The 24,538-nt window shown below is 36.3% G+C and overlaps 1 protein-coding gene across 1 annotated transcript; it reads left to right on the top strand.

The window, feature by feature from the left end:
- Positions 1 to 243: 243 nt before the first annotated feature.
- On the top strand, positions 244 to 23,826 carry LOC116053440. Its single transcript, XM_035994239.1, has 37 exons — positions 244 to 345; positions 479 to 505; positions 663 to 929; positions 3,355 to 3,669; positions 3,822 to 4,091; positions 5,111 to 5,434; positions 5,587 to 5,856; positions 6,876 to 7,190; positions 7,339 to 7,617; positions 7,787 to 8,080; positions 8,815 to 9,081; positions 10,131 to 10,373; positions 10,562 to 10,675; positions 10,814 to 10,829; positions 10,914 to 11,011; positions 12,676 to 12,738; positions 12,842 to 12,901; positions 13,750 to 13,812; positions 14,139 to 14,204; positions 15,861 to 15,983; positions 16,117 to 16,143; positions 16,309 to 16,575; positions 16,980 to 17,234; positions 17,637 to 17,903; positions 18,060 to 18,335; positions 18,502 to 18,795; positions 19,650 to 19,916; positions 20,498 to 20,758; positions 21,177 to 21,296; positions 21,412 to 21,427; positions 21,530 to 21,618; positions 21,772 to 21,822; positions 21,936 to 21,992; positions 22,580 to 22,642; positions 22,945 to 23,001; positions 23,366 to 23,422; positions 23,575 to 23,826. The coding sequence occupies exons 1-37, from the start codon at positions 309 to 311 to the stop codon at positions 23,580 to 23,582; spliced, it is 5,943 nt and encodes a 1,980-aa protein (XP_035850132.1). The 5' UTR covers positions 244 to 308; the 3' UTR covers positions 23,583 to 23,826.
- The last annotated feature ends 712 nt before the right edge of the window (positions 23,827 to 24,538 follow it).

Genomic DNA, 24,538 nt, shown 5'->3' on the forward strand with positions numbered 1-24,538 from the left:
AATGGTCTCATATTTAATGGATGTGCAATAATTACTTGTTTATACCAATTTCTATCGAACATTTTTTTAGGTACCAGGCACAAACTTTTGCACAAGAGATTAGGCTAATAAGTTGTTGCAGTGGACAGGAAGTATAACTATGTCAAAGTATGCTGCGGTCAAAACCGCTGAAGCTGCCTGAGCTTTGTGTGAAAGGGAAGTATGATTAGACAGGCTTTACTAACTAACTAACTACTTCTCTCTTTCTGTTGCATTACTATACACGGTAGCAGAGCAGCAGAGCGGCGGTGTTGGTGCTGGATGTGAACATGAGACACACTGTGCTCTGTGTGCTGGGGTTATTCTGTGAGTACATCAGTGACTTTCTCTGTTTAAATCATAGTTACCATTGATAACACTTGTTAAATGTCTGAGGTTATTATGTATTTGATAGTTTCTGTCAGTTTGATGTCTGATGAGATTTCAAACTTTATTTTAGCGCTCCTCTACTGTGGACATGCTCAAGGTAATTTTATTTCTTTTTATATATTCACTCATGACAAATCACCAACTGCATCACTTTTCACCACATCATCTTTCTGTGTTCTGTTTTGTCATTGTATGATAAATACATTGAATAAAAAGAAAATACGTTTTACTCTGTATCTTGTGTTGGTTTCTAGATGCTGTGTTGACCATTGAACCAAACTGGTCCACTTTATTTACCGGAGAGTCTGTTACCTTCATATGTGACATGAGGGAAGGAAAAGACACCGACTGGTATTACTCAATCTGGAAGGATGGTCGAGACTTTTTCTCCTTCAACTCAAATAAGAGACGTACTTTACAACCACTAGCTACAGGATATAGTGGTGTATACCAGTGCATTGGTGATCACATCTCGCCACGTTTTAGAAAAGAAAGTAATAAAGTCTCTCTAACTGTATCAGGTAAGTTTTACCACCATGACCAACTTTACGACTTATTTATTTAGAGCCTTGTTGATATGATTACCCTGTTTGGCAAAGTTCTAATATATAATGTATAAATGTTGTTAATCTAGTGTAAAAACTAGTTTAAGATTCTTAAAGTTTGACCACTGATGCTGTATATGAAGCTGTGTAACTGTAATCCTGTACTTTGTGTAAATGACCAATGATCACATAATCATGAGAACTAAAATAAGAAGAAAGATGGGCAGGGTTCAGCTGTTCACATCATGTAATGATAATGATGATATCAATTCAAAATATATTGAAAACATTAATCGCTGATACTTTTTAAACATTAGTTCATACTAGATGTTAATTTAATTGAGTTCATTTAGTAAAACAAGTAAATGACCTTGTTACAGACAAAGATGTGATCCTGGAAACTCCTGCATCCACTTTGTTTGAAGGAGAATCAGTGACTCTGTGCTGTAGACATCGTACTCAGACAGAGGAGAAGAATGCTGTCTTCTACAAAGACGGATCACCTATTCAAATAGACACAAACCATCAGTCACTGATAATATCAAAAAACACAATTCAAGTAAAATCAGATGGGAGCTCTTACATGTGTAAATTTGAGGACGAAGAATCCGAACCAATAAAACTGAAAATGGAACGTAAGTAGTTTTTATACTAAGGCCGGCATTCCAAGAGTGAATCAAAGTGATGATTTCTCTGCATTATCGTAGAGACACTGAAAACTTAACAAAGGGAAAAAGAGAAGGCTGAGTTTAAATTATCATTAAAAGTGTCTTGTTTCTCAGTTGTTTCCATGTTAGGTTAATTTTACCAACAACTTCAGGTTAATAAGTGTGATAACCTAGTTGTTATTGATTTCCATCAGTTCACTATACCACATAAATGATTAAATATGTTCTGTATTATTTCCTACAATTAGTTGTAGCACCACAAAGAATTCTGGATGAAAATGTATTATTCATTTGAATTATCTTTCAAACTGGACTAAGTCACAGGGACAATAATTACTACTTTTGATGTCTTTGTTCTAAATGAAACAGCCCAACCAAAGGCCCAACTGAGCAAAGACGTTTCAGCAGAGGGCAGTGTGACCCTGACCTGCTCATCATCATCATCATCATCATCATCATCATCATCATCATCTGGTTGGAAATACTTCTGGTACAGAGGAGAGAAAATCTCTGAACCCCTGACCTCACAAGATGTTGTTCTCCTCTCAAATAGACAGATCAGTGTCTCAGTAGGAGGAGTCTACTGGTGCAGAGGAGGAAGAGGAGAGCCTGTTTACTACACACACTACAGCGATCCAGTCGGTAAAGCAAATAGTTGGTAATATGATATGGACTACAAAATGCAGAATAAATGCATTGTGTATTTATGAATATGAATTAAGACTAACACTAAGAGTGTTACGCTTGATGTTTAACCTTTTCTAATGTTTGTATTTGGGGCCTGTTGATCATGAACAGTCACATACAGGGCTGTTGTGACTCTGCACCACAACTGGCCTGAGATATACTCTGGAGAGATGATCACTCTCACATGTGAGATCCAGGGAGGAAGAGTCACTGAGTGGACATATGGATGGACAACACCCAGCTCAAACACATTTCCAGCAGACAATGCATACGTTATTATCAGTGCTACTAAGTCCCACAGTGGACAATACCGTTGTATGAGTAGAAGAAAGAAAATCAAGTAACTAACAGAGTGTAATGATGGTGCAGTTTAACACTGCTCCAGCACAGGAAGAAAGTTCTGGGTGTGAAGTTAACTTGCAGGTTAGGTTAACTGGTAGTTAGTCTATTTAAGATTAGTCACCTAATTGGCTGGTCTACATTGCCTGTGGGTGTGAATAGTAGTCTGTGTTGTGTGTTAACCCTGTGATAGACTGACTCCCTGTCCAGGGTCTACCCTTGCTCTCCTCCAATATGAGCTAGGATCAGCTTCAGCTCCCTGTGACCCTGTAAAGGATGAGTAGGTACAGATGATAGATACATAGATACTACGGTATTAATTTTACAGTTGTCTTCCAAAAAAAGGAAAAACCACAGTGAAAATGTTCAACTTTTTGTGTGTGCATAAACAGCTCAAGAGGAGCGACCAATAAGTCCACAGTAGCACTCGAAATGTACTTCTTTACTGATTAAAATAAAAAATGAAGGAGTTAATTAATATTTTCTTTTGCCTTGTTATAGCTAGTATTTCACCTCCAAGAATGGGTGAAATTCATTATTTATTCTTAATAATTTAATTATTTTCATCAAGATATTTTGATTGGGTTTAGTCACAGGAAAAGTAAAGAACTTGTTTGGTCTTTGTTCTAAACTGAACGGCACATAATCCAAGAGCTAAAAAGAGACAATAATAACCATTTTTATTTCTTTGTTCTAATTTGAAACAGCATACAAACCCCGGGCTAAACTGACTGCTGTTAACACAGACATTCCAGTACGGGGCAGTGTGACCCTGACCTGCTCTCTGAACACAGCATCATCATCATCATCATCATCATCATCATCATCATCTTCATCTGGTTGGAAATACTTCTGGTACAGAGACAAGAAAACCTCTGAACCCCTGACCTCACAAGATACTGTCTTCCTCTCAACTGGACAAATCAGTGTCTCAGTAGGAGGAGTCTACTGGTGCAGAGGAGGAAGAGGGAGCCCTGTCTACTACACAGAGTACAGTGATCCAATCACTGTCAACAAAAAACGTGAGTTTGTCTTTTTAACTGAATAAAAAAACAAACTATTTTGTATTTATAATTATTGATTGATTACAATAAATAATGTTTTCATTTAGATTTAATGTTTTGTCTTTTTTTTATTTTTTTTATCCTTACTGGAAATTCTTGACCATGAACAGTTGTAAACAAGGCTGTTGTGACTCTTCAACCAAACTGGTCTGAAATATACGAAGGAGAGAAGATCACTCTCAGATGTGAGATCCAGGGAGGAAGAGTCACTGAGTGGACATATGGATGGACAACACCCAGCTCAAACACATTTCCAGCAGACAATGCATACGTTATTATCAGTGCTACTAAGTCCCACAGTGGACAATACCGTTGTATGGGTAGAAGAGACACCTATACCTCAACAGAGTGGAGTGAAGCCATCACATTGAACGTCTTGTGTAAGTTGGACCATCTTTCATACATGTTAAAAATGTTTTCCAACACCTTTTTTTCAACAGTTATGTATCTCTCTTCAGGACATGTAGTAAGAAATTCTAATTGTTTTTTTTATTAACAGAGAAATGTACAGGAATGAAGAAAGAAAATCAAGTAACTAACAGAGTGTAATGATGGTGCAGTTTAACACTGCTCCAGCACAGGAAGAAAGTTCTGGGTGTGAAGTTAACTTGCAGGTTAGGTTAACTGGTAGTTAGTCTATTTAAGATTAGTCACCTAATTGGCTGGTCTACATTGCCTGTGGGTGTGAATAGTAGTCTGTGTTGTGTGTTAACCCTGTGATAGACTGGCTCCCTGTCCAGGGTCTACCCTTGCTCTCCTCCAATATGAGCTAGGATCAGAATCAGAATCAGAATCAGAATCAGAAAGGGCTTTATTGCCAAGTACGTTGCACATACGAGGAATTTGTCATGGTGTTGTTGGAGCATGTCACACATACAAATATAAGAAGGATAAAAAGATATAAACAATATAAGTATAAACATATACACACAGTACAACAGCTTCAGCTCCCTGTGACCCTGTAAAGGATGAGTAGGTACAGATGATAGATACATAGATACTACGGTATTCATTTTACAGTTGTCTTCCAAAAAAAGGAAAAACCACAGTGAAAATGTTCAACTTTTTGTGTGTGCATAAACAGCTCAAGAGGAGCGACCAATAAGTCCACAGTAGCACTCGAAATGTACTTCTTTACTGATTAAAATAAAAAATTAAGGAGTTAATTAATATTTTCTTTGGCCTTGCTATAGTTAGTATTTCACCTCCAAGAATGGGTGAAATTCATTATTTATTCTTAATAATTTAATTATTGTCATCAAGGTATTTTGATTGGGTTTATTCACAGGAAAAGTAAAGAACTTGTTTTGTCTTTGTTCTAAACTGAACGGCACATAATCCAAGAGCTAAAAAGAGACAATAATAACCATTTTTATTTCTTTGTTCTAAATTAAAACAGCATACAAACCCCGGGCTGAACTGACTGCTGTTAACACAGACATTCCAGTACGGGGCAGTGTGACCCTGACCTGCTCTCTGAACACAGCATCATCATCATCATCATCATCATCATCATCATCATCATCATCATCTTCATCTGGTTGGAAATACTTCTGGTACAGAGACAAGAAAACCTCTGAACCCCTGACCTCACAAGATGCTGTCTTCCTCTCAACTGGACAAATCAGTGTCTCAGTAGGAGGAGTCTACTGGTGCAGAGGAGGAAGAGGGAGCCCTGTCTACTACACAGAGTACAGTGATCCAATCACTGTCAACAAAAAACGTGAGTTTGTCTTTTTAACTGAATAAAAAAACAAACTATTTTGTATTCATAATTATTGATTGATTACAATAAATAATGTTTTCATTTAGATTTAATGTTTTGTCTTTTTTTTTTTTTTTTTATCCTTACTGGAAATTCTTGACCATGAACAGTTGTAAACAAGGCTGTTGTGACTCTGCAACCAAACTGGTCTGAAATATACAGAGGAGAGATGATCACTCTCACATGTGAGATCCAGGGAGGAAGAGTCACTGAGTGGACATATGGATGGACAACACCCAGCTCAAACACATTTCCAGCAGACAACGCATACGTTATTATCAGTGCTACTAAGTCCCACAGTGGACAATACCGTTGTATGGGTAGAAGAGACACCTATACCTCAACAGAGTGGAGTGAAGCCATCACATTGAACGTCTTGTGTAAGTTGGACCATCTTTCATACATGTTAAAAATGTTTTCCAACACCTTTTTTTCAACAGTTATGTATCTCTCTTCAGGACATGTAGTAAGAAATTCTAATTGTTTTTTTTATTAACAGAGAAATGTACAGGAATGAAGAAAGAAAATCAAGTAACTAACAGAGTGTAATGATGGTGCAGTTTAACACTGCTCCAGCACAGGAAGAAAGTTCTGGGTGTGAAGTTAACTTGCAGGTTAGGTTAACTGGTAGTTAGTCTATTTAAGATTAGTCACCTAATTGGCTGGTCTACATTGCCTGTGGGTGTGAATAGTAGTCTGTGTTGTGTGTTAACCCTGTGATAGACTGGCTCCCTGTCCAGGGTCTACCCTTGCTCTCCTCCAATATGAGCTAGGATCAGAATCAGAATCAGAATCAGAATCAGAAAGGGCTTTATTGCCAAGTACGTTGCACATATGAGGAATTTGTCATGGTGTTGTTGGAGCATGTCACACATACAAATATAAGAAGGATAAAAAGATATAAACAATATAAGTATAAACATATACACACAGTACAACAGCTTCAGCTCCCTGTGACCCTGTAAAGGATGAGTAGGTACAGATGATAGATACATAGATACTACGGTATTCATTTTACAGTTGTCTTCCAAAAAAAGGAAAAACCACAGTGAAAATGTTCAACTTTTTGTGTGTGCATAAACAGCTCAAGAGGAGCGACCAATAAGTCCACAGTAGCACTCGAAATGTACTTCTTTACTGATTAAAATAAAAAATTAAGGAGTTAATTAATATTTTCTTTGGCCTTGCTATAGTTAGTATTTCACCTCCAAGAATGGGTGAAATTCATTATTTATTCTTAATAATTTAATTATTGTCATCAAGGTATTTTGATTGGGTTTATTCACAGGAAAAGTAAAGAACTTGTTTTGTCTTTGTTCTAAACTGAACGGCACATAATCCAAGAGCTAAAAAGAGACAATAATAACCATTTTTATTTCTTTGTTCTAAATTAAAACAGCATACAAACCCCGGGCTGAACTGACTGCTGTTAACACAGACATTCCAGTACGGGGCAGTGTGACCCTGACCTGCTCTCTGAACACAGCATCATCATCATCATCATCATCATCATCATCATCATCTTCATCTGGTTGGAAATACTTCTGGTACAGAGACAAGAAAACCTCTGAACCCCTGACCTCACAAGATGCTGTCTTCCTCTCAACTGGACAAATCAGTGTCTCAGTAGGAGGAGTCTACTGGTGCAGAGGAGGAAGAGGAGAGCCTGTTTACTACACACACTACAGTGGTTCAATCATTGTCAACAAAAAACGTGAGTTTGGCATCAGTCTTTTTTCAACTGAATTAAAAAAATATTTTGTATTCATAATTATTGATTGATTAAAGTAAATTATGTTTTGGTGTAGATTTAATGTTTTGTAATTTTTTTATCCTTACTGGAAATTCTTGACCACGAACAGTTGCAAACAAGGCTGTTGTGACTCTTCAACCAAACTGGTCTGAAATATACGAAGGAGAGAAGATCACTCTCAGATGTGAGATCATTGATGAAGGAGACACTGAGTGGGAGTATGAATGGACAACAACCAGCTCAATAAAACCTTTAAAGCAAAATGAACACCATATTAGATTTGCTGATGCCTCCCACAATGGGACCTACAGGTGTAAGGGTAGAATGAAAAGTGCACAGCAGTCTTTAACAGAGTGGAGTGATCCCATTACATTGACAGTATCAAACAGTAAGTGACATCACATTTATTTAAAAGTGAATATTAAATAATTAATGTTCAGGTTGTTTTGGTTCACATGTTTTTAGTAAATATTTAAGTTTGTATTTACCGATTTCAAAGGAGGCTTTTGATTCATTATGATAACATGTTTTCATTCTGTTAAATCTCTTTCCAACAGAGCCTGTCCTCACTGTGTCTCCATCATGGCTGAGTCCTGGAGCCTCAGTAATTCTGAACTGCAGTGTTAAAGATCCATCTGCAGGATGGAGGTTCTACTGGTATAAGGCTGTTCCTGATCTGTCAGACATCTCCTACAGCTATGATCTGCTACCTGGCAGCACCAACGGGACTGAACAGGATTCCTACATCGTTGATGGACAGACACACACAGCAGGATATGTGTGCAGAGCTGCAAGAGGAGATCCAGTGTTTTACACTTATTACAGTGAACCGAAGTTTGTCTGGTCTGGAGGTAGGTTTGTTTCTGTCTGTTCTTATCACCTTGATTCATAAATGTTTCTACAGTGTCTTGAAAAGTAATGCCTATGTTATAAAATAATTAGTTGTGTATATCCATGCTCCCCCAATTGAAGACATTAATTACCTGTGGTGACCTTATGAGCCAAACTTTCTGCTTTCCTCCTTACTGGGTGATTTTACATACTGAAAACATCAGTCAGAGAGTTATAAGTCACCAGAAAGTGATAAGATGTTCGTTGAAACTTCATTCTTTGCAATGAGTACATTTACTTCAGCTAGTTTAGCTCATTTTACTGGTTATACGTATAGTGTTTACCTCACACAACAGCCAGGATATCAATAATTAGAAGACACCTGGTCAGTGGTCAGGTAGGTGTACAGACAGACACAACTTTTCTAAAAAAACAAATTCAGGCAAAGGAAACCACTGAGAGAGACAATGCAGCACATTTGAATATGAAATACTCACTCCCTGTATCTTTGTAGAGTAAAAAACTACCTACCTTTACTTTCCATCTTTGAGCCAACAGCTCCTGTATTCACTTGGTTATCTACAGTATCATTCACTCAAATGGTAAAACATTTTCAAGATAGATATCATGGTTTTACTAAACACACCTTGTTGCAATGCTAGCATTAATCCTCTGCAAAAACAATTAGAGCAAATTAATATTTGTATTGTGGCATTTTTAATCTTAAAATCACTTTGCCTGTTTGGTTTTTCAGAATTTGATTTGTCAGCATCTCTCACAGTGAGTCCTGACAGAGTGCAACACTTCACCTCTGACTCTGTGTCACTGAGCTGTGAGGGAAACTCTACTAAGTGGAGAGTGAAGAGTCTTCCTGAGAACAGCTACTGGTCATACTGCTCCAACTGGAGGAGAATGACCAGATCTACATGCACCATACACCGTTACAGACTCAGTGCTGCTGTGTTCTGGTGTGAGTCTGGATCAGGAGAGTTCAGCAACGCAGTCAACATCACTATACAGGGTATTGGTTCATTACAATTTCTTTGTTCTTTTATAAATAATATAAAAGAAAATGCCATTTATAATAAAATTGCCATTATGTGTTTCAACATACAGTATATTTTTACAATGATGTTGTATGCAACATAGAGGAGTACAGTACACTGACATTTAGTGTGGCCCATTACTCTGCTACATGGTATCTTAAGTAACTGTAGCTGACAAACATTAACCAGAATATTTTTTCTATGGTTTGTAGATTTAATTAAGTATGTATGGTTTAGCCTATTTTAATATAATTCAATGTTAGTCTCGACTATTACTAAGTACCATCAACATTTAGCAGCACCTTTTTCAACAAAACAAGTTACACCAACCCATTTGACAGAAAGAAAATATCACAAATATTAAGTATTTTGTTGTGTTATGTTTTCTTTAACCATCCACTCAAAAAGCTCAGTATTAATGTCATAATATTGTTGTTACACAATACTACAATATTATGCAACTAGTTAGGGAATCAGGTGCTCTGCACAACAGTAAAATTCAATCCACCAAATATAATTATTTTCAAAATGAACAGTTTAGTATGAAACTCATTCCAAATAAAGCACAGTCACATTTCTCCCTTGTTTAGACTGAAAACATTCCATCACCTTATGATGATGATGATGATGATGATGATGATGATGATGATGATGATGATGATGATGATGATGATGATGATGATATACAGAAATATATACAGTATATTTGTGTAGGTTTATGGGTGATCTGTACTTTACTTAGTTTTTAGGCCAAGGATCCCCATAAAAGTACTGTGTAGTTGATAGTACCTTGTAGACACCTGTTGTTAATTTGGTAAAAAGTTAACTGTTACTATTAGACACATAAGTTGTATGTACACGAGATAAAACATCACATTTTATAATCACTCTGTAAAATATACAAGCGTTACAAATAGAAAAACAAAGTGTGATCCATTCTCATCATTCTACATCCACTCATCCTGAAGTTGTGCAGCAGCTGATCTCTGACTGAAAACTCATATTCTTTGTGACTGTTTTACAGATGAAGATATTATCCTGGTGAGCCCCGTCCGTCCTGTGACTGAGGGAGATTTTGTTACTCTTAACTGCGAATCGAGAAGACAAATTATTTCCTCGAATGTTTTTTTCTATCGAAATGGTGAAGTCATTCAAAATGACACCAGAAGGGAGCTAAATATCTCTGCAGTGTCGAAGTCAGATGAAGGCCTCTACAAGTGTCAACTCTCAGGAACAGTGTCCACACAGAGCTGGATGTCAGTTAAAGGTGAGTAAGAAAACAAATGCTGCTTTTCTTTCATGTAAACCATGTTTCTGTCTAAGAAAGAATTTTTCGTCATGTGTATACGTTCATGTTTATACGTTCATGTTTATACGTTCATGTTTATTCCTCTGAATTTGTATGTGTATGTCGTGTTTGTTTAAAAGTCTATTAACAGTTATTATTTATTATAGCACTGTCCAGGCCTGAAAGCTCTTCATTTCCTGTGCTGTTGATTATTGGGCTGGTTTGTGGAATCATACTTGTTATTCTTCTGCTTCTATTGTGTCGCTTCAGACTGTCCAAAGGTGAGACATATTTCTTCTATTAGATATTTTAAGATTTAATTATTCAAATACACAGATGTGTTCTGATCTCATGACATAGAATGGCTGTATAACAACTTACAATACAAAACCATGTAATAACAAATGTCTTTTTCACAGATTCATGCTTTAACAGGTTGGTACAACACCCTCTTCTTTTGAACATGGCAGCAAATACATTCCATGTTCCTTTTTTAAATGTATTTGCTATATGTTGTAGGCCGATCCAGACCGAGAGCACCAATCGGGGCTCCGCCACTAGTGACGTGGTCAACCAGAATGAGGTTCAGCGTAATGAATATTCCAGTCTTCTCCATGGTAAGCACACATCTTGATTTTACTGTGTGTATACGGCACACTGCCGGCTACAGTCAGATGGCTGGGAGGATTACTGTTTGAAGGGTCTTTCATGCTTTTAGGTTGAAGGACGTCCTCTTTACAAATAGATGTTATTTTCTATGAAGGGTTTGCATAAAGAGTCATGTTTTGTACATGGAGAACTAAACGGTTTACAATGGTTCAACCAGACTAACAAGGGCAGAAATAGACAACGATCCCTCTGAGCAACAGTTAAGTAAGAATAGAATTAGTAAAAGAAACTGGAAGCGTAGCATCAAAATGTGTGCAGATTTATATAGGAACTTGAACCTATAGGTCCCTGTTTCAGTGTTGAGTGTGCAAAAATGTCTATAACCAGTGCTTAATTTGTAAAATGGGAGGTCCCGGAGCACAGAGGGAGGGTGGATCCGGCGACTCAAAATGGGGGTTGGAGGTAACGGAACAAAAAAAAAAAATTACACTGCCTACATAGCTTCTCTGACTAAAAAAACCCAGACAACGCTGTGTGTACATCAGGGCAATGTTTATTTTTATTTCAGAACATGCACTGCATCGGTGCGAAATATAAAAATTTTTTTTTTAAAGAAAATCACTGCAACTGCAACAATCATTTTCACAAGCAGCAATTATCCATCGGAATATTAAATTAACCAAAAAACCCACTGTGGTCTACACATTCTTGATCAGCAGAAACAGTTTTTCCTTGTTTGGGATCCGACTGGGCAGCGTATTTGAAAAAGTTAAGCCGGATCCAATAAAAAAGGTTCCGGATCCAACTTTGGAGGTGCCGGAACATGTTCCGGCGTGTTCCGACTCAAATTGAGCCCTGTCTATAACAAGTTGGATCTGAAGCAACATGTTGCTTTAGAAAAACTATTCTTCAAACTTTACAATAGAAATAGAAGGTTAGTCTGGGGTTAGCACTAATGGAATAACAGATGAACAAACTGTGAACTGACATATCACAGTTAAACCTCTTCAATCTACCACTGAGTAGAATTCCGAGGGCCATGAGGTAAATAGGTTCCAAAAATATTTAGAGCCCAATTGCACCGTTGTGGTTCAATAATGATTGAGAGTCACTTTTCTGGACTGGAAAACAAGTACAATATCCAAGTTCCAACCGTATTCTCCCCCTGACATGCAACAATGTGCGGACATCCACTTATAGAAGTTTGAATCATTTAATTCTTATTCTTTTGGGTCAATGTGCTTATGCTTATCTCTATGAATCAGTCAAAGGCTCTGAAGATTCATGCACTGCAAAAAAGCCCTGTCCAATTTTAGTTTTATTTGCTTGAAACAGTGGCAAATTTGGCCGCCAGTTCATAATAAAATTAATAAGATGTGTGCTACTATTGTTTCTAGATGTGAAAATGTCACCTTAAAAAAGATAAATTGTTAATTGAGACATGGCAAGTGACGCTTACTTGATTTAAGTCAAACAGCATTGTATAGTCGGCACTAGATAATCCAAAACAAGTCGGATTTGAAATTTAAATGTAAGATTATTTCACTTATTTGGAAATAGAGTGTTTGCGGTGGTAGTTAGAAATGAAACAACTGCATGTTAAGGGCACTTCAGGATGTAAGGGGAAGTGATTTATATAAAATCCTGTAACTAAAGAATATGTATATTTCAGGTGCAGCTGAATCCCAGGATGCCACGTATTCTTTGCTTGAATTGAAAAACATTGGAAAGAAGGGTGAGTACTTCAAATTCATACAATGGATACAAAACAGTTAAGCAATGTTTAGGCCTGAAGTGTTTTTAAATAATTTTATGGATTCTTCTGATCTTCTTAACAGGGAAGCAACATAACCCAGAGGAGAGTTGTGTGTACTCTGATGTGAATATAGGAACTGCAGGTACAGTCATGCTCAAAGTTTGGATTGAGATGTGTTGTATCATTACACCATGCTGTAGGTAATGATGAGTCAGCAGTTCAATAATCCAGGTCACCTTGGCTAACTACTACATACTAGCACTAGGCGTCACCAGAGTTTTAAATTGTCAAATACAACATCTTACATATCTAGGGCCTTTTTAGACTTTTGGTATTTCTTAGTTTGTGTTTTTCATATACAGTATGGGATTGTTACATCAGTCATTTGTTCATAATATGTTTCTATCCCACAGACATAGTATAAACTGTATTGTTTTTTTTCTTATTGTTTTACTCTCTAATCATGCTGATGCATATTAAATAGCTTCTATATGGAAATATCCCTCCACCCGCTCCATTTTGTCAAATGAAATGCCACCATTATAGTTAGTTATATTCAAAAACAGTCTCATCACTGACATGATTATTTCGTCTTTGAATATGTGTTGTAAAATATTTGCTGCCAGTTTGTCCCTTCTTTAAAATTATGGTTGCACATTTAGTTTATTTGTATCGCAGAATATTACATTGTTTCATCGCGTTTTACTGAATAACGGCATCAAAGGATTCTGACCCAAACCGAACTCTTAAAGAACAAACAAAAGACGCATTAGCTGAGATGTTAGTGTGGTGACGACAACAAATTTGTGTGTATTATGATTTCGCTTTTTATATCTGATGCTACTGTACAGTTAGGGTTAACACAGGCATCCCACATTTCTTTTATTTTCATTCTACCTGTCACTCCGTTCATGGATGGATGACATCCAGCTGTACAGTACAGTATATTTCTGCTGAGTAATACATCCTGAGATCTGGTTTCTGTTTTAGATGACAATCTGATGTACGCCCAAGTCGACTGCCGCAATAAAGCTAAAGTCAAGAAGAAGAAAGGTAAGTAGAGTCTGCATTCACCTGCAGTTGTTATTGTCCAATATTGTCCACGTGTTCAATATTTTTAAAATCATAGTTGTTTATAATTTTTTGTTTTTATTCTTTGCTTAAGTGTCTTTTTTAGTAATGCATGTTTATTTTACTTTTGTATTTCTCACGAACAGTTTGCATACATTATGTAAAAGCTATGTGGCCAGTTTAAGTACTGCATTACATTCATTCTTTGTATTAGTGGAGACGTTGTACCTGACAGTTCAGTATAATATCATTATTTATTATTAAATTTTTTTGCAATTGTTTTAAACTGAACACCTCTCCATTTATAGGGAAATCAACTCCTTCAGCAACTGATGAAACAGTTTATTCTGAAGTTAAACCACAAACAGCTCTTGGTAATAATGCGGCCATATGATGTGCATACTTTAAGGATTATTTATTAGCATCCTTACATCTTGAATAACAATATATCTTTGTTTGTGTTTTTGTTTGCGTCCAGGTCTGTAAGGAGAGGTGTATCGACAAACAGTTGACAGCTTCTTTTATAAAATGATTGTGTGCACCCCTGCTATCCAAATATCAGACATGCTCATGTACAGTTAACTGGATGGTAGATCATATGAAAGAATTCCATAATGTGGATTTAATATCTCTCAGCACATGACTACTGAGGCATATTTTCATTTAATATTAATGCACTGCATTAATATCTTTCATTTTTACAGTCATTTTTTAATTAGCTTTTTAAGGTTTTTGTAGGAAAGCTATTCCAAAAAGCAGCTCCAATAGAATAGATTGATTCAGTATATTTGAGCTTTAGTAACCAGCTGCTTTAAAGTTTGCATCTTTTCAGTGTTAAGAAAGATCCAGGATGGTCATCAACCATTACTTTAATAGATGTAATATAACCTGCTGTTACTTGTATATATTTCCTCTGTCTAAATAATGTATTGATAGTTACTCTATGTATTTTACTTTACCCAAACAGAGTGGTTTTAAAGTCCTTTTTTAGCATTTGTATGCATCAATAAACTTCTTATTTTAGCAGTAATGTGTCAGTTGTGTTTTTAATTGCTTGTTTGAGTGGACAGCCAAACTGGTGAAGCAAATCCCACAGTATTCTTCTGACACTACCAAGCTTGGCAAAAGCCCTGAAGTGGACATGGTATTGATTTTCAGAAAATATTTCTTTTCTTATTGTATCTGCTCTGTAAATCACTTGTATTTCTCATAGAGGGTTTCTTTAATTTAGTCTTTTTTTTGAAAAGCTAGAGCATGTTCTTGTGGGTTTCTGTATTTATGTAAAACTAAATGTTCATCTGCTAGAGTATTGGTGAGTTGAATTGAAATCCGTTATCTTTACCCAGATAACACAATTCTTGTTTTTTTTTCGCATTCACACTGTGTAGTTATTGAAAGCTAAAAAACATTATTTTCTCTATGACAAACCCCATTGTGTCACAGCCAATGTACCAGCATCTAACTGGGAGAGGGGGCAGGGCTGTTAATGAGACTATTTCTGTTTTGCTCTAGCCGAGTCACTTCCTGTGTTTAAAATCATGACAATACTTAGAACTTGAATTTCATCATAAAGTGAGGACATGTAAACTTTCTGTGCTGGAGTGATACTTCTCTCTATACAGTGGAATTGCAGTTCAACATATTCCCTAACTGATTGAGAAAGCCTATGAATTACTAAATGAGTATGACAGTTGCAGTTTTTTTTCTGTTCCTTTAAAACTGCATGCTAGTGGGCAGTTTATTTATTGTAGAAGAAAACTCTTGACTTTAACATTTTATGCAGTAGCAGTTGCCTACAGGATGATAATAGCTATATCAGGAAGGAAATTAAATTGTCTATCTCTCCATTATGAGATGATATCAATTCAATAGTCTTATATATGCACAAAAAATATCAAATCAGTCTAGCTGTGCGATCTTCGTTTGAAAGGGAAGGAAGTATAGACTGTGTAAACTCAGAAGAAGAAGTTAAAGAACACTTCCGATCCAACATTCAAATGTAATGCATATTCTGTTTTTCCACAGTTCCTGATTTCTCTTCATATGCTACAGTTTACAGCTTTCTCTTTACACCAAGCAGAAGCAGAGTAACAGAATGTCGGTGCTGGATGTGAACATGAGACACACTGTGCTCTGTGTGCTGGGGTTATTCTGTGAGTACATCAGTGACTTTCTCTGTTTAAATCATAGTTACCATTGATAACACTTGTTAAATGTCTGAGGTTATTATGTATTTGATAGTTTCTGTCAGTTTGATGTCTGATGAGATTTCAAACTTTATTTTAGTGCTCCTCTACTGTGGACATGCTCAAGGTAATTGTATAATTTTATTTCTTTTTATATATTCACTCATGACAAATCACCAACTGCATCACTTTTCACCACATCATCTTTCTGTGTTCTGTTTTGTCAGCGTATGATAAATACATTGAATAAAAAGAAAATACTTTTTACTCTGTATCTTGTGTTGGTTTCTAGATGCTGTGTTGACCATTGAACCAAACTGGTCCACTTTATTTACCGGAGAGTCTGTTACCTTCATATGTGACATGAGGGAAGGAAAAGACACCGACTGGTATTACTCAATCTGGAAGGATGGTGGAGAATCTTCCCCCTTCTACTCAAATAAGAGACGTACTTTACAACCACTAGCTACAGGATATAGTGGTGTATACCAGTGCATTGGTGCTCACATCTCGCCACGTTTTAGAAAAGAAAGTAATAAAGTCTCTCTAACTGTATCAGGTAAGTTTTACCACCATGACCAACTTTACGACTTATTTATTTAGAGCCTTGTTGATATGATTACCCTGTTTGGCAAAGTTCTAATATATAATGTATAAATGTTGTTAATCTAGTGTAAAAACTAGTTTAAGATTCTTAAAGTTTGACCACTGAGGCTGTATATGAAGCTGTGTAACTGTAATCCTGTACTTTGTGTAAATGACCAATGATCACATAATCATGAGAACTAAAATAAGAAGAAAGATGGGCAGGGTTCAGCTGTTCACATCATGTAATGATAATGATGATATCAATTCAAAATATATTGAAAACATTAATCGCTGATACTTTTTAAACATTAGTTCATACTAGATGTTAATTTAATTGAGTTCATTTAGTAAAACAAGTAAATGACCTTGTTACAGACAAAGATGTGATCCTGGAAACTCCTGCATCCACTTTGTTTGAAGGAGAATCAGTGACTCTGCGCTGTAGACATCGTACTCAGACAGAGGAGAAGAATGCTGTCTTCTACAAAGACGGATCACCTATTCAAATAGACACAAACCATCAGTCACTGATAATATCAAAAAACACAGTTCAAGTAAAATCAGATCGGAGCTCTTACATGTGTAAATTTGAGGACGAAGAATCCGAACCAATAAAACTGAAAATGGAACGTAAGTAGTTTTTATACTAAGGCCGGCATTCCAAGAGTGAATCAAAGTGATGATTTCTCTGCATTATCGTAGAGACACTGAAAACTTAACAAAGGGAAAAAGAGAAGCTTGAGTTTAAATTATCATTAAAAGTGTCTTGGTTCTCACTTGTTTCCATGTTAGGTTAATTTTACCAACAACTTCAGGTTAATAAGTGTGATAACCTAGTTGTTATTGATTTCCATCAGTTCACTATACCACATAAGTGATTAGATATTTTCTGTATTTTTTCCTACAACTAGTTGTAGCACCACCAATAATGCTGGATGAAAATGTATTTTTCATTTGAATTATCTTTCAAACTGGACTAGATCACAGGGACAATAATTACTACTTTTGATGTCTTTGTTCTAAATGAAACAGCCCAACCAAAGGCCCAACTGAGCAAAGACGTTTCAGCAGAGGGCAGTGTGACCCTGACCTGCTCTGTGAACCCATCATCATCATCATCATCATCATCTGGTTGGAAATACTTCTGGTACAGAGGAGAGAAAACCTCTGAACCCCTGACCTCACAAGATGTTGTTCTCCTCTCAACTGAAACAATCAGTGTCTCAGTAGGAGGAGTCTACTGGTGCAGAGGAGGAAGAGGAGAGACTGTTTACTACACAGAGTACAGCGATCCAGTCGGTAAAGTAAATAGTTGGTAATATGATATGGACTACAAAATACAGAATAAATGCGTTGTGTATTCATGAATATTAATTAAGACTAACACTAAGAATGTTACGCTTGATGTTTAACCTTTTCTTATTTTTGTATTTGTGGCATGATGATCATGAACAGTCACATACAGGGCTGTTGTGACTCTGCACCACAACTGGCCTGAGATATACTCTGGAGAGATGATCACTCTCACATGTGATATTGAGGAAGGAGGAGACACTGAGTGGGAGTATGAATGGAGAACATCTAGCTTATACAAACCTAAAAAACAAAAAGAATACATGATTAGATATGCTCTGTCATCACACAGTGGAAACTACAGTTGTTTGGGCAGACTGAAAGGTGAACAGTCTTCAACGGAGTTGAGTGATGCTTTCACATTGAGAATATCTAACAGTAAGTAGTTTTATTTTGCTGAATGCAAAGAAATACAGTGCAGTGCATCTTCACATTTGTAGTATGTAATAAGAGGTAGGGAAATATGTAGGATACAAGCAGTGCATGTAACCCACCAACAATACATCATAACACGTTTTCATTCTGTTAAATCTCTTTCCAACAGAGCCTGTCCTCACTGTGTCTCCATCATGGCTGAGTCCTGGAGCCTCAGTAATTCTGAACTGCAGTGTTAAAGATCCATCTGCAGGATGGAGGTTCTACTGGTATAAGGCTGTTCCTGATCTGTCAGACATCTCCTACAGCTATGATCTGCTACCTGGCAGCACCAACGGGACTGAACAGGATTCCTACATCGTTGATGGACAGACACACACAGCAGGATATGTGTGCAGAGCTGCAAGAGGAGATCCAGTGTTTTACACTCATTACAGTGAACCAAAGTTTGTCTGGTCTGGAGGTTAGTTTGTTTAACCTTTTTTATTCTTGCATAATTAAAGAAATCTACTTATTGTAGTGACTTTTTCCTTCCCTCCAGCATCAGGTCAAACGTCTGTAAATCAGAATGTTGTTGTCTGATTCTTCTGCTGAACTGAATTTTAACGAGTGAATCTCCTGACCCCCTTTTCATCCTGACACATAGTTTGTTGTGCACGTTCGTTAAAACCCTCTGACTTTGGAAATCCATTACCTCATCTTATAAGGCTAATTATATTTTTAATTAGATACCACAAGTGTTCATGATGATAGTTTATATTTTGAAGACGTGTTTAATGTTAAGACGTGCCAACAATGCCCAGATCTGTAAAATAAACAAATACATTTACCTAAATATGCACTGTAGTGTAAGGTTGAGATACTTTCTATTTTTCTCCCTTATTTCCTTCCATCCATCCCTTCCTTCCTTCATTTTTCCTTTACTAATTTGTCTTTTCTTAGTTCCTTCTTTTCACATTTGCTTGTTTCCTCTTCTCTTTCCCCCAAACCCTTAAATACAGGTCATTTAGTTGTAATGAGGTATTTGTCTATTTTGGTATTACTACTTTACATAAAGGTACCCTATGGTACATCAGCTGTGTTAAAATGAAAATAAACTTTTAAGCTTCAACAATGAAAAAGATTAAATCCACAGTAAACCTAAAAGTTTTCATTGTGGTCTTTTTAACTGAAAATATACCTGTGTTGATGTGATCCTTTGATTTTATTCACCAACAACTTAAACGATTATACACAATAAAACCAAATGACTGTTTTCATTATGGTCTTCTTAATCTTACTTTTATACATTTATTGTCCATACATGATGTTTTTCAGATGTTCATCCAGCAGCATCACTCACAGTGAGTCCTGACAGATCGCAGCACTTTAACCAAGAGTCTCTGTCACTGAGCTGTGAGGGAGACTCCACTGAGTGGAGAGTGAAGAAGTTTTCTGAACATAGTAGCACTGTGTCTTCCTGTTCTTCTTTGGGTAAAATGAATGGATCCACATGCAACATAGACCGTTTCTGGATTAGTGGAGTGTACTGGTGTGAGTCTGAAACAGGACAGATCAGCAATGCAGTCAACATCACTATACAGTGTGAGTTTGAATTAACTTAAAATATTTTTGTTTGAAGTATTTAATAATATAGTTTTGGAATTTGTAAGTGACTAACATTAACCAAACTTCTTTTCAAAATGATTTAAACTTAACTATTTCTCTTTTAACAAACCATTAAACAAGCTCAACAGCTTTAGTTCATTCAAGCGTCATTTCTCAATATTATCCAAGAAAATGTCATTTAGATTGTATATCTCGCTGACATCTTTATGACAGTAGCAATCTGGCTCTAGCTCGGCTCCTACGCTACACCTGCAGTCAGAATAAACACTTGTTCCCTCAGTAGACCATTCTGTAGTACACTGACACAAAATTCATGTTGGCTGCCAATAAAAAAAAAATTAGTAATGTGTGAACACATTCAATAACCAATATAGCTGTAATTTTTAACTATGTAAATGACCAAAGTGTCACCTTCTCCATCATTCAAATAGCGTGAAATATTGCTCAGCATGCAGCTGTAGAATTTTTTATTTATCCTCATCATGCACGTCAGCTTGTTCACCCTGCACCAGCTGATCTCTCTGACCTAAACCTCTTATTCCTTGATCTTTTTACAGATGGTGATATTATCCTGGTGAGCCCTGTCCTTCCTGTGGCTGAGGGACATTCTGTCACTCTTGGCTGCAAGTTGAAGACAGAAAATGTTCTTTATAATGTGGATTTCTATAAAAATGACAAACTCATCCAAAATAATACACAAGGGGAGCTGACTATATCTGCAGTGTCAAAGTCAGATGAAGGCTTTTATAAATGTGAAGGAAACGAGTCACCAGGTCGGTGGAGTCAGACGTCAGAAGAGAGTTGGATGTCAGTAAAACGTGAGTATGATTAAAGTTTCTTTTTTGTATGCTGTGTTACAGTCTGAGATAGAAATGTTATAACTGAATTAGAAGTTGGCATAGTTCCAGCTGATTTAAATTATTAGTTTGAGAAATTGTTTTATACTTTTGGATGTTCAGTAATGAAACACAAACATACAAACGTGATTGGTATGGAAATGGAAATGTATGAAAGGTATGGTATGTGATCAAGGGTTTATACAAGTGTATTTGAGTGTAGCTTATCTTTTATTTGTGCATTTATTATGTGTAAGTATGTTTGTATTTGTGTGTATATTTAAATGAGAGTCATCATTTCTTATTCTTATGGTTGATGTTAACTTGCCATGGTTTTAAATCTATTTGAGAAACATTTTAAATTATATATTATTAATTATGAATATAATATTCATCTTAGCAGCGTCCAGGTCTGAAGAAATCTCTCCATTTCCTGTGCTGTTGATTGTTGGGCTGGTTGGTGGAGTTTTACTGATTCTTCTCCTGCCGCTGTTTCTGTATCGCTACAGAAAGTCAAACGGTGAGATCGTTTCCTTCTGACGTTAGATTGATTCTGATCTAATTACCTGTCCTGTAGTAACAATACAACATTATGCAATACAAAACAATGTAAAAGTAAATGTCTTTTTTTACAGATTCATGCTTCAGCAGGTTGGTACAAGACTCTCTTCTCTCATTCTGAACATAACAGCAGCACATTACATGTTCCTTATTAAATCCACTGGATTGACTTCCATATTTCTGGCCCACCAGGTCTCCAAGCACCAATCAGAGCCCTACAACATACCACATGATCAACCAGGAAGAAACTCAACACAAGGAATATGCTTCTGTTGTCCATGGTCAGCCTTATTCCTCATCCTAATTTTATGATTTATCATTAACTCTAGGCCAATCATTTACATTTCTGGTGATCTGTTATTTAGATTATGGAATTCATGTAATGGGATTAAAGTTATTAATATGACCGTAGCTTGATTTTCACTGCTCTGTAGGTGATGCTTGTTTCTATGAAACAATCAAAGGCCCTGAAGAACCTGAACATGGTACAGTACATACTTTGTTTAACACGGAGGAGTTACAAATTCAACTGTAGAATAAGATGATTGCATGATTGATTGACAATCCCTTACATTAAAAAAACCCATCTACATTTCAGATGAATCCAAGGATGTCACATATTCTGTGTTCGAGCTTAAAAACATTGCTACAAAGGGTGAGTACTCTTTTATGTATTGAGAATTACATGCAAGAGTTAAAGTGCTCATATTATGCTTTTTGGCTTTTTCCCTTTCCTTTATTGTGTTATATATCTTTTTTTGTGCACGTTATAGGTTTACAAAGTGAAAAAGCCCAAAGTCCACCCCAAAGGGACTTACCATCTCCAACAGAAAACACTGTTCACAAACTGCTCCAAACGGCTCTATTGTAGTCCAGCCTTTACTTCCGTGACAAACGTGCGTCACTTTGTAACACACGTTATAATGCTCGCATAGCTGCTAGCATGGTACGCCCTCATACTCTGCTTCTGACTGGTTTGTAGTGCTTACCTAGCTACTGCGCATGTGCGATGCCTCACACGGTAGCTAAAACAGAGAGCTCAATACACAAAAGAGGAGCTGCAGCAATGTGCAGTAAAACAAAAATATGGTGTTTTTTGAAAATTAAACCATGTAAACATATTCTGGTACAACCTCTAAATACAATTATGAAAAAAATGAGCATAATATGAGCACTTTAAAATGCTTTTGTAGGCCAGCAGTGCCAGTTGTCTTTTAATACCTTCATGTGATCTTCTAACAGGGAGGAATAATGAGCCAAAAGAGAGCACTGTTTACTCGACTGTAAAGATGGCATCAGCTGCAGGTACAGTCAAGTACAACAGACTCGCCTGAAGTTTTTATTGGGTGCTGCCTGCCACAGTGTAATCTTTTCATACAAATTGTGATTTGTATGTATTTGTGTTGTAAATTGTATTTTCCATTTATGCATTTTAATGTCTGAACCTACTGCAAGCAGTCCTGAAAAAAAACATGAGGGCATGATGCATTTAACTTACCTTCATTCTGCCTATCGATCCATCCATTCATATACTGTATAACTAAATACAACAAAATAAAATAATATAAAATGTACAAATAAAACCCAAAATGTGGCTTCTGTTTTAGACGACAACCTGTTATATGCTCAGGTACACTCCCACACTCAAGCCAAGAAAGATACAGGTTCACTGGCAACTGTCATTGTCCAGCAGGTTTGTCTTGGACACAGTGTAATGTGAGTTCTGTGTCCATCCAAGACAAGTTGGTATATCTGTAAAACGGAATCCGTTTGTAATTTCCTATAATTTGTATTTTTTTTAATCTATTCTTAAATCGTTTCTTGCAACAACTATCATTATAACCTATTGTGCCCTATTATTGCAACCTGTTGTAGCCTGTAACATGTTTTCTCATGTGCTTTTCTTTTCTACACCACGTTTACTTTCTGCATTTCTGAAGAAAACAGTATACATATATCAGTACATAATCATTATAAACTGGGGCATTACTGACAAACATAAGAAACAAACATCTCTCCATTTCTCAGGTCCTGCAGCAGTAGATGAAACTGTTTATTCTGAAGTCAAAAAAGGAACAGGTCTCGGTAATAATGCCACCTATGTGCATATTGGGATTATTATTCACACTAATGATTTTTTTTGCTTTGAAATGTGTTATACATTGGAATAAAATGTCCTAAAGCACCCTTAATTCTTAAATAACCCTACATCTCTATTTCCTTTGGTTTTCTTCCAGGTCAATAAAGACATCTGTCTGGACAAAATCAATGGAATGGATAACAACTTGAAAAACCACATCATTGTTTAAATAATATTTACAGCTTTTATGTAATCATTGTGTGCACCTTTGTTGTCTGAACATCAGGTATTATTTTGTACAGTTAATCTAATAACAGTTAATTTACATAAAGACATCATATGTCTTTAATCTTCTTTTAAATGTTTGGTTGATTGTTGTATGCTTAAATAAACGTTTGCTTCATCAGTACGCTGTCAGCAGTGTTTTTAATTGATCTTACATGATTTTCTTTAAACAGCCAGTTTAATATGTTTTATAATCTTTTTTTTCAATGAATCTAATAAAACTATCTAAAAACATGAATTGTAAAATTGTAAACAAAGCCATCTTCAGAATCAGAACAACCTTTGTAGTCCAAGTCTGTGTACACATACAAGAAATTTGACTCCGGTGTTTTACATTGCTCTTAGCGAAAGAGCGAGGACAACAAAGCTGAATAAAAAAGGGGAAAGAAATGACCATACCTAGAGACTGGCATGATTTTATTTCAGTTAGCCTAATAGCTGGTTTGATTTGCATTGAGAGATGATATTATGGAAAGTACCCCATGCCAATCTCTAGGTATGGTGAAGGGTATGTGATGATGTGGGGCTATTTTAATTCCAAAGGCCAAGAGAACTTTATCAGGATGCATAGTATCCTGGATCCATGAAATAACTGGCCTTTAAAAATAAAAATCTGCCTGCCTCTATGGGAATTTAACATAGGGGTGTACTTACTTATGCCCCCTGTATTTTAAGGAAGAACATTTATTTATTTACGATACATTATTCATTCACAAAGACAATTGGTGTCCTTAAAGGTTGGATTTTTCTTAAGGCATTAAGATCAATTTCCAAAAGATGATTTTTTTTTTTATTCCTCTTTTCAGTCAACTTCAGCATGGGAGTATTCACTTATG

The sequence above is a fragment of the Sander lucioperca genome, chromosome 17 (genome assembly GCF_008315115.2).
Source record: "Sander lucioperca isolate FBNREF2018 chromosome 17, SLUC_FBN_1.2, whole genome shotgun sequence".
NCBI classification, from domain to species: Eukaryota; Metazoa; Chordata; class Actinopteri; order Perciformes; family Percidae; genus Sander; species Sander lucioperca.

What these genes read in the sequence shown, in the direction of transcription:
- LOC116053440 (XM_035994239.1), top strand. Translation starts at nt 309, where the DNA reads ATGAGACACACTGTGCTCTGTGTGCTGGGGTTATTCT. An exon ending in AAAGTTTGTCTGGTCTGGAG is followed by an intron (nt 18,796 to 19,649) that starts GTTAGTTTGTTT and finishes GATGTTTTTCAG; the next exon opens with ATGTTCATCCAGCAGCATCA. An exon ending in TCAAGCCAAGAAAGATACAG is followed by an intron (nt 23,002 to 23,365) that starts GTTCACTGGCAA and finishes TCCATTTCTCAG; the next exon opens with GTCCTGCAGCAGTAGATGAA.